At 36.8% G+C, this 13,906-nt stretch overlaps 1 protein-coding gene across 2 annotated transcripts in view; it reads left to right on the top strand.

The window, feature by feature from the left end:
• Positions 1 to 13,906, top strand: part of STK3 (serine/threonine kinase 3) — a 346,273-nt gene that overhangs the window by 201,399 nt on the left and 130,968 nt on the right. For both annotated transcript variants that reach the window (XM_017505001.2, XM_017505002.2), the window contains one exon: positions 2,853 to 2,978. In XM_017505001.2, coding sequence (XP_017360490.1) covers positions 2,853 to 2,978 — 126 coding nt within the window. The remainder of the gene's footprint in view (positions 1 to 2,852; positions 2,979 to 13,906) is intronic.

The raw sequence follows: 13,906 nt of genomic DNA, 5'->3' as shown, positions 1-13,906 counted from the left end.
TTGGGAGTGTTGGGATTAACTTAGTTCTTCACCACGGAAACACCAAAGTAATTTCCACATAGATTAAGGTCTTAAATGTTTAAAAAAAAAAAAAATGGAAATAGGAAAGAACTAGGCGTTAATATAGGAGAATACTTATTTATGCAATCCAGTGCAGTAAAACAAAAGAAAAATGGATGATTTGACTACATATAACTTAAAAAATGCATGAATGGCAAAAAATGAGAACAAACTAAATGTGTGTGTGTGTGTGTGTGTGTGTGTGTGAGATATATATATATATATATATATATATATATATATATAACATTTATGTCAGGCTAGGGGCTGAGTATATGAAGGGTTTTGTAAAGTATTTCAACAAGAAAACGATGAATGTGCCAGATTCTAAAAGGCAATAAAGTTTTCCTATTTCTAAATACATCTAAAATAAAAATTAAAGAGGGTGAAGATTCTTAACCCACCTAAAGTAATGAGAAGACAGAAATTACCTTAAATCAACCTATCACATTCTTCATGATGTATTTTAAAAATTAAATTGCTTCAAAGGTTTATGCTTTAAAAATCTGAAATATTTCCTCTTAAATTTTGTTCATGTTCTCAGTTATCAAAATTAATGATTTATACAAAAACACTTCAGATAAAACAAGTGCTTAAAGTGAGTTGAAGAAGGGATTTCTGCTTCTGGACAGATTGAATAATCATGTTTTTCTCTATATTTCCTCATTAAAGTACAGCTAAAACCTTGGACATTATAAATTTATAAAACAAGCATAAAAAGCATAAAAAGACTGTGAGGGGTGGAAAGAAGGCAATAGACTTGCTAGAGATTGTGGGACCAGAGGAAAGACATATCTGTGAGTTCCCTGGGCTTTCTTTTTCCCTCATTTATCCCATACTAGGTAGTGGAGAAGCCTACAACCCAGAAACAACATTGGGCACAAACTAAAAATAAAAACCTGCTCTCTCAAGCAGAAGGATGGAGAAATGGACAGCCTAGCAAGGCAGAAAACTTTCAGACAACCATTCGACTCTAGCCAAACACCACCAAGAACACTATGGCCTACCCCCACCAACAAAGGCTAAATGGATCATCTACACTTCCACCCATTTGATGCTGTCCAGTCCTTCTACTGAGGCAGTGTTAGAGAGACTGAGTGTCAGGCTAAGACATTCATCTCCACAAGGCAGTATAGAAAGCATCTCCTCACTAAGTGTGGAGTATCAGCGAAGACCATGTGGGATCCTGGGCTTATACTCCTACCAGGCAGTCGTAAGAACCCAGCAACCTTCCTGTTGGAGTGGGGTCAGAGGTAGTCTAGTGAAGGGTCAGAACTTTGACCACCAATCAGCTAAAATGAGACTACCCCCCACAATACCAGTATAGGACTCTGGGAGAACCTGAGCTCTCACCCTTATCCATTAGTAATAAGGAGCCCTCCATAGCTTAGACCAGGAAGTAGAGCACAGTATTTGCACTCACATTCACTTTGTTGCATGTAACCACCTGAATGGATTAAGTTGAGAAATGTAGGAGCCAGTTGGGCAATTGTAGGTCCAACCACAACTCTGTTTTGGTGTATGACTAGAAGTCTCTACCACAGATATGTTAATAGGACTTAATTTATCTGGTAAGATTAATCTATAACTGTTTTAAAATAATTTATTGGTTCTTTACAATTGATTTTAGTATTTCTATGCCCTGAAAAAGTTCTTATTATAATTTCCCCAAGTGATATATTTGCAATTTTAAAGCCTCTTTCAAATATCTATTTCTTCTTCAGCACAGTTTTTTTTTGTCTTTAAATACTTTTTTGTGTTCTGTTGATGTTTATTAAAATAACTCAGGTTTGGGTACAGTGATCATGCCTGTATTCCGAGCACTTTGGGAGGCTGAGGCAGTTGGATCACTTGAGCCCAGGAAGTCGAGGCTATAGTAAGCCATGATTCTGCCACTGTACTCACAACAGAGCAAGACCCTGTCTCAAACAAACAAACAAACAAATCACTCACCCACTCACTCACTCAGGTCACTTTTACCTGACTTGATGCTATCTACTGACATATAATTATGAAAATTACTGAAAGGGATTGCTACCCCAAATTTAGGTTATCTGTCCCAAATTATACTTTTAAACTTTCATTGTACTTTCTCTCATGTCCCTCCTTCTCAATAAAAGGAATTAAAACCTATGTCTATCCTGATAGTTTTCCTTTCTTTGTCAGAATTGTAGAGCTAACTAGATTTAGCTTATCTAGACCAGGGTGATATTTTTTAAAAAGTAACAAGTTATTTTATATATAGTAAAGAAATTGGGCAATATTAATTTTCTGAAAAAATATTTTTGTCTTCATTGGAAAAGGTTAAATTACTTAAGATACAGTAGAACAGAAAATATGTTACAGAAGTAACAAAATAGTTGCTCTCCTTTCGGCCACTGATTTTGGCTGCCAGCTTATTAAGATTAATTAAATTCTGTAACTCAGTACCAAAATAAGTTTATTTTTATGTGTAATATCCATAATCATATTTTCAACTTTATCTTTTTTATTCCTAATGTATACTTCCTTTGGATAATTAGATCTTTAAGGATAATGTAGTTTTATTAACAGGGTTGCATTTTTGTATGTGTGCTTTAAGTTTTTTTTTTTTTTAAACAAGCCCAAAAGCAAATTTTTTATTTCTAGGCAATTGCCATATTCTCTTTTCTTAATCTATACATTTAATTCTGCATGGAAAAACAATCACTGAAGCCTGTGATCCTGGTTAACATTTACATGTTGTTTTAACATTTGTTAGCTATAATTCAGAAAACTTTTTGAATTTACACCATTGAATTTTACTTTTCTAGCATCCTTTTATCAAGAATGCAAAACCTGTATCAATATTAAGAGACCTGATCACAGAAGCTATGGAGATCAAAGCTAAAAGACATGAGGAACAGCAGCGAGAATTGGAAGAGGAGGAAGAAAATTCGGTTTGTAATTATCTTCAAAAAGTTAATTTTTTTGCTTCTGAGTTACTTTTCTATAATTTTGTTACTTTATATTAATAGCACTTACTGTTTTATTATACTAGTAAGGTATGTTTCTTCATTGAATCTCACAGTATATGTTTGCTGTCTTTTTCTGATGTCTTATGCCTGTAATCCTAGCACTTTGGGAGGCCGAGGTGGGTGGATCACCTGAGGTCAGGAGTTCAAGATCAGCCTGACCATCATGGTGAATCCCCATCTTTAAAAAAAGAATTAGTGATTAGTGGAATGTAATGTTGATAGGATGGACTTGCACAATACCTAGTATCTAGTTGATATTAACTCAGGGTTTATTGAATAAATATTGTCTAGAATTTGGACAATTTTGCGTCATATCTCCTGGACTTTCTTGTAACTGGTCACCAGCTATACTGTAGCTAAAGAGTACCATAGCAGAACAGGAGTTATAGAGAAAGCAGGAGAGACATAAAAGGGCCTAGCATATTAAACTAGCCATTTGTTCCTTTTAGTTTTGATGTTACTACATTTAAATAACAAAATAATTGTATTTATTTACCACATTTTGTAGTGTCTAATGCTGCTTCTTTTTTTTTTTTTTTTTTGAGACAGAATCTCACTCTGTCACCTGGGCTGGAGTACAGTGGCGCAATATTGGTTCACTGCAACCTCCACCTCCCAAGTTCAAGTGATTTTCCTGCTTCAGCCTCCTGTGTATCTGGGACTACAGTCGCATGGCACCATGCCTCACTATTTTTTGTATTTTTAGTAGAGATGGGGTTTCACAATTTTGGCCAGGCCGGTCTCAAACTCCTGACCTCAAGTAATCTACCCACCTCAACCTCCCAAAGTGCTGGGATTACAGGCATAAGCCACTGCACCTGGCTTGTCACGTCTAATGCGTCTGTTCCTTGCGAGTTATTTTTTGTCTTGTGTTTGAAATTATATATTTTTTTCTGGATAAAGATACAGAGGTGAATAGCCCTTGGTATTCAGATAGTCACAAAATCTGAAAACAGATGTATTATTTTATTTTTTACTGATTGAAAACGTATTTTATAACAGTATCTTCTCCCATAAAAATTCATTTAAAAAAACTTATAGTTTCTGTATACAAATATTATTATTTTGCTAAATTAAATTTAGTTTAATTTCAGAGACTGGTAATCCAATTAGGAATTCTTTTGAAATTTTTTTACTCTTTTTGCCAATTATTAAACCTTGTATCACTTGGTAGCCCAGGACAAGGAGAAATGTGCATCTTTGTAGAGCTGGTTTATAATCATGTTCTTTAGATATGCAGCTACATGAGTTATTTATTTGGCCATGATCATGGACTGCCTAGTGAGAGAGATGCTTTAAACTTGTATTCTAGATGTAAAAATCTTTCACCAATGAATTCACTATTTAGAATTTCAAATAGTGTCTTCAAAAGGTATTTTTTTCATATTTGTCATTGTGCATTAATTCTACAAAGATAAGTAGGTGATATGGCAGATTTAAAGACCCCTGGTTCTTGCTCTCAGGGGGTTTCCTATTTCCTACCCTGGATTCCTGTGTGGTGGTAGATACATTTAATTTCAGATTTCTCTCCAGTTAATGTTTTTAAATATTTAATTTTTGTAGTTGTTTCTTATAGTTTCAAAGGCACTTTATCATATATTATCAGTTTTTCCTACTTTTTAAGACTTTATTACAGTCACTTTGGTTTCTTTCTGACCCTTTACTGATCTCTTTCTTCTCTATTTTTCTTTCCTTCACTGAGCTTGAGTCACACTAGTCTTTCAGAATTTTAATTTTTTTTTAACATGCTCAAGATGTTTCCTTACTCAGGGCCTTTGCATGTGCTATACCCTGTACTTGAAACACTCTTCGTCCTTAGAACTCTTGGAGTGGCTAGGCTCTTTTCTTTTGAGTCTCAGCTTTAAATACCATGTATCCCTAAAACACAGAACTTTAAAACAATACACATTTATTATCATGGTATTTGTAGATTGCTATTTCAAGAGGGTCTTAGTTGGGTGATTTATTCTCAGGGTTTCGCAACACTTAGAGATGACAGTTTAAGTGTTTGTCAGAGCTGCAGTCATCTGAAGGCTTGAGTGGGGCTGGAGGATTCACTTCCAAGATGGCTCATTCAGTGGCTCTCAGAGTGAGTGACCCAAGGGAGAAAGCAAAAAGTACCTCTTACTTTATGTTGTAGTCTCAGGAGTTAAATGCTGTCACTTCTGCCACATTATTTATTTTTTATTATTTTATTTTGTTTTATTTTATTTTATTTTTGAGACGGAGCCTCACTCTGTTGCCCAGACTGGATTGCAGTGACATGATCTCAGCTCACTGCAAACTCTATCTCCCAGGTTCAAGTAATTCTCCTGCCTCAGCCTCCCAAGTAGCTGGTACTATAGACACATGCCACCACACCCAGCTAATTTTTGTATTTTTAGTAGAGATGGGGTTTCATTATATTGGTCAACTTGGTCTAGAACCCCCGACCTTCAGTTGATCCACCCACCTTGGCCTCCCAAAGTACTGGGATTACAGGCCTGAGCCACTGTGCCCAGTCCATTCTATTTTTTAAAAGCAAGTCAGTGGTGGAGCAGGGAACTCCAGAAATCAGTACCTCCACAGAAGTAATTGTTAAGCTGGCAAAAATCAACAAATCAACTTTTGCATGACTCTGGAATCTGATAGAAAACTTACAGCATCCAAGGGAGTGCCAGATTTTGATAAGAAAGCATTATGACGTTTTTGCTTATGTACCAACTGTCCTTTATTTTCTAGTTCAGCAGCAGCTATGGGGTCAGCAACTCATACTCCTGGTGTAGCTTGCTGGCACTAGGAATGGGACAATAAGAACTTTGTTCTGAAAAAAAATTGTAGTTTTCATTTTGACCTGTCGGGTGGTTCTCTGCGGGACTGGTGCAAGACCATTGTTTCAGCCCCCCACGAGCTAGAGCAGCTTCTTGGGTGGTATCTGTCAACAATCTAAATCTGCTAGAGCTAGTAAACAAATTCGGCAAAGTTTCAGGGTACAACATCAACCACAAAACTTAGTCGTATTTCTATGCACCAGCAATGAAAAATGTAAAAAGGAAATTAAAACAATGCCATTTACAGTAGCACCCAAAAGAATGAAATACCTAAGGAATAAATTTAACCAAGGAGGTGAAAAACTTGTACAGTGAAAAGTACAAAACATGGCTAAAATAAAAGACCTAAATCAACAGAAAGACATCTTGTGTTCAGAGATCAGAAGACATAATACTGTGAAGATGGCAGTACTCCTCAAAGCAATTCACAGATTTTTAAAATCCATTTCCAAATTCCAGGTCATTTTTTGTAGAAGAGGAAAAGCCGGTTCTTAAATTTATATGGAATTAAAAGGGGCGCCAAATAGCCAAAACATATTGAAAAAGAAGAACCACATTAGAAGACTCATACTTCCTGTTTTCAAAACTTAATATGAAGCTGCAGTGATCAAATCAGTGTGGTAATAGCATAAGGATAGATGTATAGACCAAAGGAATAGAATTGAAAGTCTGGAAATACACCCATAAATCTACAGCCAGCTGATTTTTAACAGAGTTGCTAAGACCATTTAATGGGAAAAGAACAATCTCTTCAACAAATAGTACAGTGACAGCTGGATAGCCACATGTAAAGAATGAAGTAAGACCCCTATAACTTATCAAATACAGCAGCCTTTTAGTGTAAGATTTGATTGGCTGGATCAATAACATAAATGTAAGAGCTAAAACTTAAAGCTCTTAGAAGAAAACATAGGGTTAATCTTCATGACTTTGGATTTGGCAGTGAATTCTCAGATAATAGCACTAAAGCACAAGTAACAAAAGATAAACTGAACTTCATCAAAATTAAACATTTTTGTGCATAAAAGAACAAATTATCAAGAAGTGAAAAGGCAGCCTGTAGAATGAGAAAAAGTATTTACAAATTATACTTCTGATAAGGGTCTAGTATCCAAAATGTATAGAGGTTGGGTGTGGTGGCTCACACCTGTAATAACAGTACTTTGGGAGGCCGAGACAGGTGGATTACTTGAGTCCAGATATTCAAGACCAGCCTGGGCAACATAACGAGGCCACCATCTGTTTAAAAGGGAAAAAAAAAGCAAACTGTATAGATAACTCTTACAACTTACAATTGAATAATAGGCAAATTGGTGGTCACCAGAGACCAGAACGGGGCTTGGTTGTGGCGGGCAGGGGGTTGGAAGAAGGGAAGGATGGAGAGTGACTCCTTAATGGGTACAGTGTTTTCTTTTGAGGTAATAAGTATGTTGTGATACTACATAGAGGGGATGATTGCACATTGTGAATGTACTAAATGCCACTGAATTGTATACTTGAAAATGGTTAATTTTTTTTTAATATAAAGTTCACCTCAATATGTAAAAAAAACAAGTCACTAAGTCTGGCCTGCACTCAAGGAGATAGGAATGAAGCTCTACCTTTTCAGGGGACAATTGCCAAAGAATTTATGGATATGTTTTAAAACTAGCTGAGACTATCCTCTGACTGCACATTATTTACTTTCCTTGCCCACGCAAAATACACTCACTAACTCTTAAGAGATTTACCCCCATATACACCAAGTATTATTTCTTTACAATATCAGGTCAAAATCTAGAATGTCATCTTGTAAATTACATTCATATAGAGATAATGTTCCTTGAATCCAGTTCCTCTCAATCTGAAGACCTATGAACAAAAGAGATAAAAGTTTCTTACCACCCTGTCGCTGAATAGCCAATGTACAATGGTGGGTCAGGCATAAAATTATATCACTATGGGTAGTTCTGTTTTAAAAAAGGGAAGACAGGAAGTGCACATGAGTCACTATTCCATAGCAGTTTTGGAATCTAGCCAAGCAAATGTTAGAAGTTTCTTTATTAAAACTAAGTTATTTTCCTACCTCAGGATAGTTCTTCATGGCTCCTCTCTATGCCATCTGAGTTTTTGGCTCTTCCCCCTGTGTTATTTCTTTTTCATGGAAGGTAGCCTGTGTGTTGAGCTAGATAGTTTTCTCAGCCTCCTTCCTGTTGTTAGAAATTTTGGAGTCCAAAGCTCTCTTTTCATTTTGTGTATCTCTGCACTATGCAGTCAATGTTGGTAGTGTTTCTACCAAAAACATTTTGTGGGTCTCCTGTAAATCTCATTGCAGCTCACTCCATTAGAATAATCTATACTCATAAATTTCGTTGAGATAATTGTTCTCTGATTTTGGACTCTTGGTGAGATTGTGCAGGGACAATGCCTTTAAGCTTCTTAGAAGCCCTGTTATTTGAGGAACTGCATGGATCTTTCAGAAATCTTAACAAAGGATTTTACAGTCACCTTTTTAGCTTGATATTTAGACAATGCTTTGCTATTTCCTGGATTTGAGGTTTGCTTGAAACTTGTCTCATAACTGTAGCATGGTTTGCTGGTTGTAGAGGCTGGAGATTTACAAAATCAACAAGTCTTGATCCCTCTTTTGTTTAATTGTCTTTTCTTAAGCTTGTCTCTCTCCTTTTGTGTTTCATTATAAGTAGCAAGAAGAAACCAGGCAACACCTTAAATTCTTATTTAGAACACTCAGTTCATTAGGTGCATTTTTTACTTTTCCTGTTACTTTTCTGGTTCTTATAGTCAGTAGTTGATATGGTTTGGCTGTGGCCCCACCCAAATTTCATCTTGAATTAGAGTTCCCATAATCCCCATGTGTCGTGGTAGGGACCCAGTAGGAGGTAATTAAGTCATGGGGGCAGTTACTCACATGCTGTTCTCGTGATAATGAGTGAGTTCTCATGAGATCTGATGGTTTTATAAGGGGCTTTTCTCTCTTTGCTGGGTGATTCTCTGTCCGGCTGCTCTTTGAAGAGGTGCCTTTTGCCATGATTATAAGTTTCCTGAAGCCACCTCAGCCATGTGGAATTGTGAGTGAATTAAACCTCTTTTCTTTATAAATTACCCAGTCTTGGGCATTCATAGCAGCATGAGAATGGACTAATACAGTAAATTGGTACCGGATAGTGGGGTGCTGCTCTAAAGAAAGGACTTGCTTTGTCTCAAATGAGACTTTGGACTTGGACTTTTGGGTTAATGCTGGAATGAGCTAAGACTTTGGGGGACTGTTGGAAAGGCATGATTGTATTTCAAAATGTGAGTACATGAGATTTGGGAGGGGACAGGGCAGAATGATATGGTTTGGCTGTGTTCCTATCCACATTTCATCTTGAATTATAATCCCCATATTCCTCACGTGTCATGAGAGGGGCCCAGTGGGAGGTAACTGAATCATGGGAGTAACCACCCAGTTCTTGTGATAGTGAGTTCTCAGGAGATCTGATAGTTTTATAAGGGACTTTCCCCACTTTGCTCAGCAGTTCTCTTTCTTGCTACCCTATGAAGAGGTGCCTTCTGCCATGGTTGTAAGTTTCCTGAGGCCTCCCCAGTCATGTGGAACTGTGAATCAATTAAGTCTCTTTTCTTTATAAATTACCCAGTCTCAGGTATTCCTTCATAGCAGTGTGAGAATGGACTAATAACAACAGATTTTCTAAATTTTCTGACACCACATAAGAATCTCCTTTTCTCCAGGTTTCTAACATTTACCTTAACTTCCTGAAATTTCTTAAAGGCCATCAGGGTCCTAACGGTTTTTTCGTGATTCTTCAGGCTCTTACTAAAACCGTCTTCAAAGTACTTCTAGCTTCTGCCTACTGCCTAGTTTCAAATCCAATGATATCAAATCGTTTTAGATATGTGTTACTTAGTCTTGTCCCTATTCGAGGTAAGGGGAATTAGTTTTTGCTTTTTGAGGAAGAACTGAAAATATTATGAGCACTTAAAAATTATGTCAGGTTTTTATGATTTTTTTTTTCCTGAATAAGCATTTATTATCTGGGGCAAAGCTTAGTGTTTCTGGTTAAAACTATTATGTTCCTTGTTCTTTTTAACCGAAATTGTAAGAAAAAAGTGAAAAGTTTGGAGAGTCACTTATTGAGCAATATTCACATGATTTGCTTCAGATTGTTTTTTCAGGCAGTAGCTTCCATTTTGAGGTCATCTTGTCAGTTGTTGCCTTGCATAGAAAATATACATATGTACACACACACTCAAAAGCACTTAAAAGAACAAGATAGGCAGAATGAATCTGAAGTCTTTCTACAGTAAATCTATATCGTACATCGCCATTTATTTTTGGCAACTTTTATAATTAGTAGATATAATTCCTCAGGAAAGTTTATCCATATTGTACTCTCAGAATCTTAGTTTATATCGTTTATTCCTTTGGGATTCTTTTGTGAATTGGCTTAAATTGGATCACATATACAGTTTTAAAACTAAAACTGTAATTTATCCTAGACTACACATCTCATGATGTTCAGTAGGCCAATTTATTTCATTGAAGTGATAACTCCTTTTTCATGAAAGTAAAATATTTTTACAAAATTTACATTCATTTTTGACTAAACGAACACAAAGTTTAATCTAGGTTGTGTATATGAAAAGCAGGCATACAGGACTTGTTCAGATAATACTAATTTATCTCTAGTATTCGAAATGTACATGTGTAGTTTGATAATTTGTTAGTTACTACAACAAGCAGTATTCATTCTTATGTGTTTCTTGAACTAACTAGTTGATTTTTAAAATACAAATTTGTAAGTTTGCTGGTGTGGCTTATTGAAATATTATACAGTTACTTGAATGAGTTTTTAAATAGTTATACAGTAAAAGAATACTTGTTTTTAAGTAAAACAGCAAAGCAAATATTCCACATATGGTACACTGGATGATGATTTTCAAAGCAGAATGATGTTAGTTGAATTTATAAGATAAGGCACAGAATGCAGCACTGATATGCAATTTTTAAAGTACTTTAAAAGATTGATACGGAGTTCAGAAGAATTGCTTTGTCAGTGCACTCAGACATCTCTTAAGGATCACAGCGTTAAGTAAAATACAAGGAGTTAAATAGATATAGAAGAATTTTAAGTGAAATGTTGAGCAAAAATGGGAACCTTCTTGATGTTAAGCCTGAATAAAATCTTTTCACTCTTCTGCATGTGTCAGGCCGTTTACTTTTATCCAAAGAAAGGTGTTACTTGACTTCCTGTTAACTTACTAATGGCTCAAAGAAAAGAAGTCTAACTGGTCTTAGACTGTCTTAGAGCTTCTATCCTTGGAAAAGAAATGAAGACTTTCTGATGACCTCTTGTGGTCTGTACTCAGAGCTTTTCAGGCTGTGGTCCTTAATGTCTGAATAATGGCATATTCCCTTTAAACATGCTTCACTAAAGCAGTTAATTCTAAGTGTGGGTGTGGGGAGAAATGCCAGGGTGTTTGAATAACCCATTCCCCTCAGGTGGTGATACAGTTTAAGGTGAGCATTTCTTAAACAGAACCTCTTCCCTTCCCCTCTTTCTCCTTTCCCCTGTTCAATAGGGAGCTTCAGAAGTCTTTTTTTTTTTTTTCCTTTGAGATGAAGCCTCACTCTGTCCCCCAGGCTGGAGTGCAGTGTCGTGATCTTGGCTCACTGCAACCTTTGCCTCCTGGGTTCAAGCTTTTCTGCTGCCTCAGCCTCCCAAGTAGCTAGGATTACAGGCCTGTGCCACCATGCCCAGCTACTTTTTGTATTTTTAGTAGAGACAAGGTTTTGCCATGTTGGCCAGGCTGGCCTCAGACTCCTGACCTCAGGTGATCTGCCTGCCTCAGCCTCCCAACGTGCTGGGATTACAGGCGTGAGCCACTGTGTCTGGCCAAAAGTCTATCTTTTGAGAACTTTTTGGATGAGGTAAAGAATAGAACAGCAGCAGAATTAGCCCAAGTGAGTCCAGAAGCCTGTAATGTACTTAGTTGGTAAAAGGGAGATTGAATTATCTAAGAATAGATCATACTGTTTGGATGTGAATTCTAGTTCTGATCCCAAATAACTTTATGTATTTGGGCAAGTTACTTAATCTCTCTACTTCAGTTTCACCATCTGCAAATAGAGTTGTTATGAGGATATAATTATATATATATGTATGCACTTAGAACAATATTTTGCACATAGTATGCTCAGTAAAGTTATTGTTTTGTTTAGTTTTAGGTTTTTGTTTTGTTTTTCTGTAGTTACCCCTACTGGTTTTGCCCTACCTTGTGGCCAAAATAACATTACTGATCTGGTGTGAACCAATATAGATTCAATTTAAAATAAAAAACATTTTAAAACAAATTTTAACTGGCCAAATATGTTTGGAAGAGTTGGTAGAGATTTCAGTAAATCTAATGTTAAAATTTAAAATCTATGTATTTGGGCCAGGCACAGTGGCTCACGCCTATAATCCCAGCACTTTGGGAGGCCAAACAGGTCGATTGCTTGAGCCCAGGAGTTCAAGACCAGACTGGGCAACATGGTGAAACCCTCTCTCTACAAAAAAAAAATTCAAAAACAAAATTAGCCAGGTTAGGTGGTGCTTGCCTATAGTTCCACTTATTTGGGAGGGTGAGATGGGAGGAGGGTTTAAGCCTGGGCAGTTGAGGTTGCAGTGAGCCGTGATCATGCCACTGTACTCCAGCCTGGGTGACAAAGTAAGACTCTCTCTCACTCTTTCTAAACAGAAAGAAATATACACACACACACACACACACACACATACACACACACACACACACACACGCATATTTATTTTATATATACATTTTTATACTATTTACTATTTTTATTTTTATTAAAATATAATATATATTTTTTGTTCCTCACAGGTTTTTCTCAAGTATGTGTATATATATACATAAATATATATATTTATTTTTAATTGCATTTTAGGTTTTGGGGTACATGTGAAGAACATGCAAGATTGTTGCATAGGTACACAAATGGCAGTGTGATTTGCTGCCTTCCTCCCCTTCACCTATATCTGGCATTTCTCCCCATGCTATCTCTCCCCACCTCCCTACCCCCCCATCCCTCCCCATTTCCCCCCAACAGACGCCAGTGTCTAGTGCTCCCCTCCCTGTGTGTATGTGATCTCATTGTTCAACACCTGCCTATGAGTGACAAAATGCGGTGTTTGATTTTTTGCTCTTGTGTCAGTCTGCTGAGAATGATGGTTTCCAGGTTCATCCATGTCCCTACAAAGGACACAAACTCATCATTTTTGATAGCTGCATAATATTCCATGGTGGATATGTGCCACATTTTCCCTGTCCAGTCTATCATCAATGGGCATTTGGGTTGGTTCCAGGTCTTTGCTATTGTAAACAGTGCTGCAGTGAACATTCGTGTGCATGTGTCCTTATAGTAGAACAATTTATAATCCTTTGGATATATGCCCAGTAATGGGATTTCTGGGTCAAATGGAATTTCTATTTCTAGGTCCTTGAGGAATCACCACACTGTCTTCCACAATGGTTGAACTAATTTACGCTCCCACCAACAGTGTAAAAGTGTTCCTATTTCTCCACATCCTCTCCAGCATCAGTCGTCTCCAGATTTTTTAATGATCGCCATTCGAACTGGCATGAGATGGTATCTCAATGTAGTTTTGATTTGCATTTCTCTAATGACCAGTGATGATGAGCATTTTTTCATATGTTTGTTGGCCTCATGTATTTCTTCTTTTGTAAAGTGTCTGTTCATATCCTTCACCCACTTTTGAATGGGCTTGTTTGTTTTTTTCTCGTAGATCTGTTTTAGTTCTTTGTAAATTTTGGATATCAGCCCTTTGTCAGATGAGTAGACTGCGAAAATTTTTTCCCATTCTGTTGGTTGCCAATTCACTCCAATGACTGTTTGTTTTGTTGTGCAGAAGCTGTGGAGTTTGATTAGGTCCCATTTGTCTATTTTGGCTTTTGTTGCCAATGCTTTTGGTGTTTTGGTCATGAAGTCCTTGCCTACGCCTATGTCCTGAATGGTTT

The sequence above is a fragment of the Cebus imitator genome, unplaced genomic scaffold (assembly GCF_001604975.1).
Source record: "Cebus imitator isolate Cc_AM_T3 unplaced genomic scaffold, Cebus_imitator-1.0 Scaffold331, whole genome shotgun sequence".
NCBI lineage: Eukaryota > Metazoa > Chordata > Mammalia > Primates > Cebidae > Cebus > Cebus imitator.
Note: the sequence above shows the minus strand (reverse complement) of the source record. Positions and strands in the feature narration are given on the sequence as shown.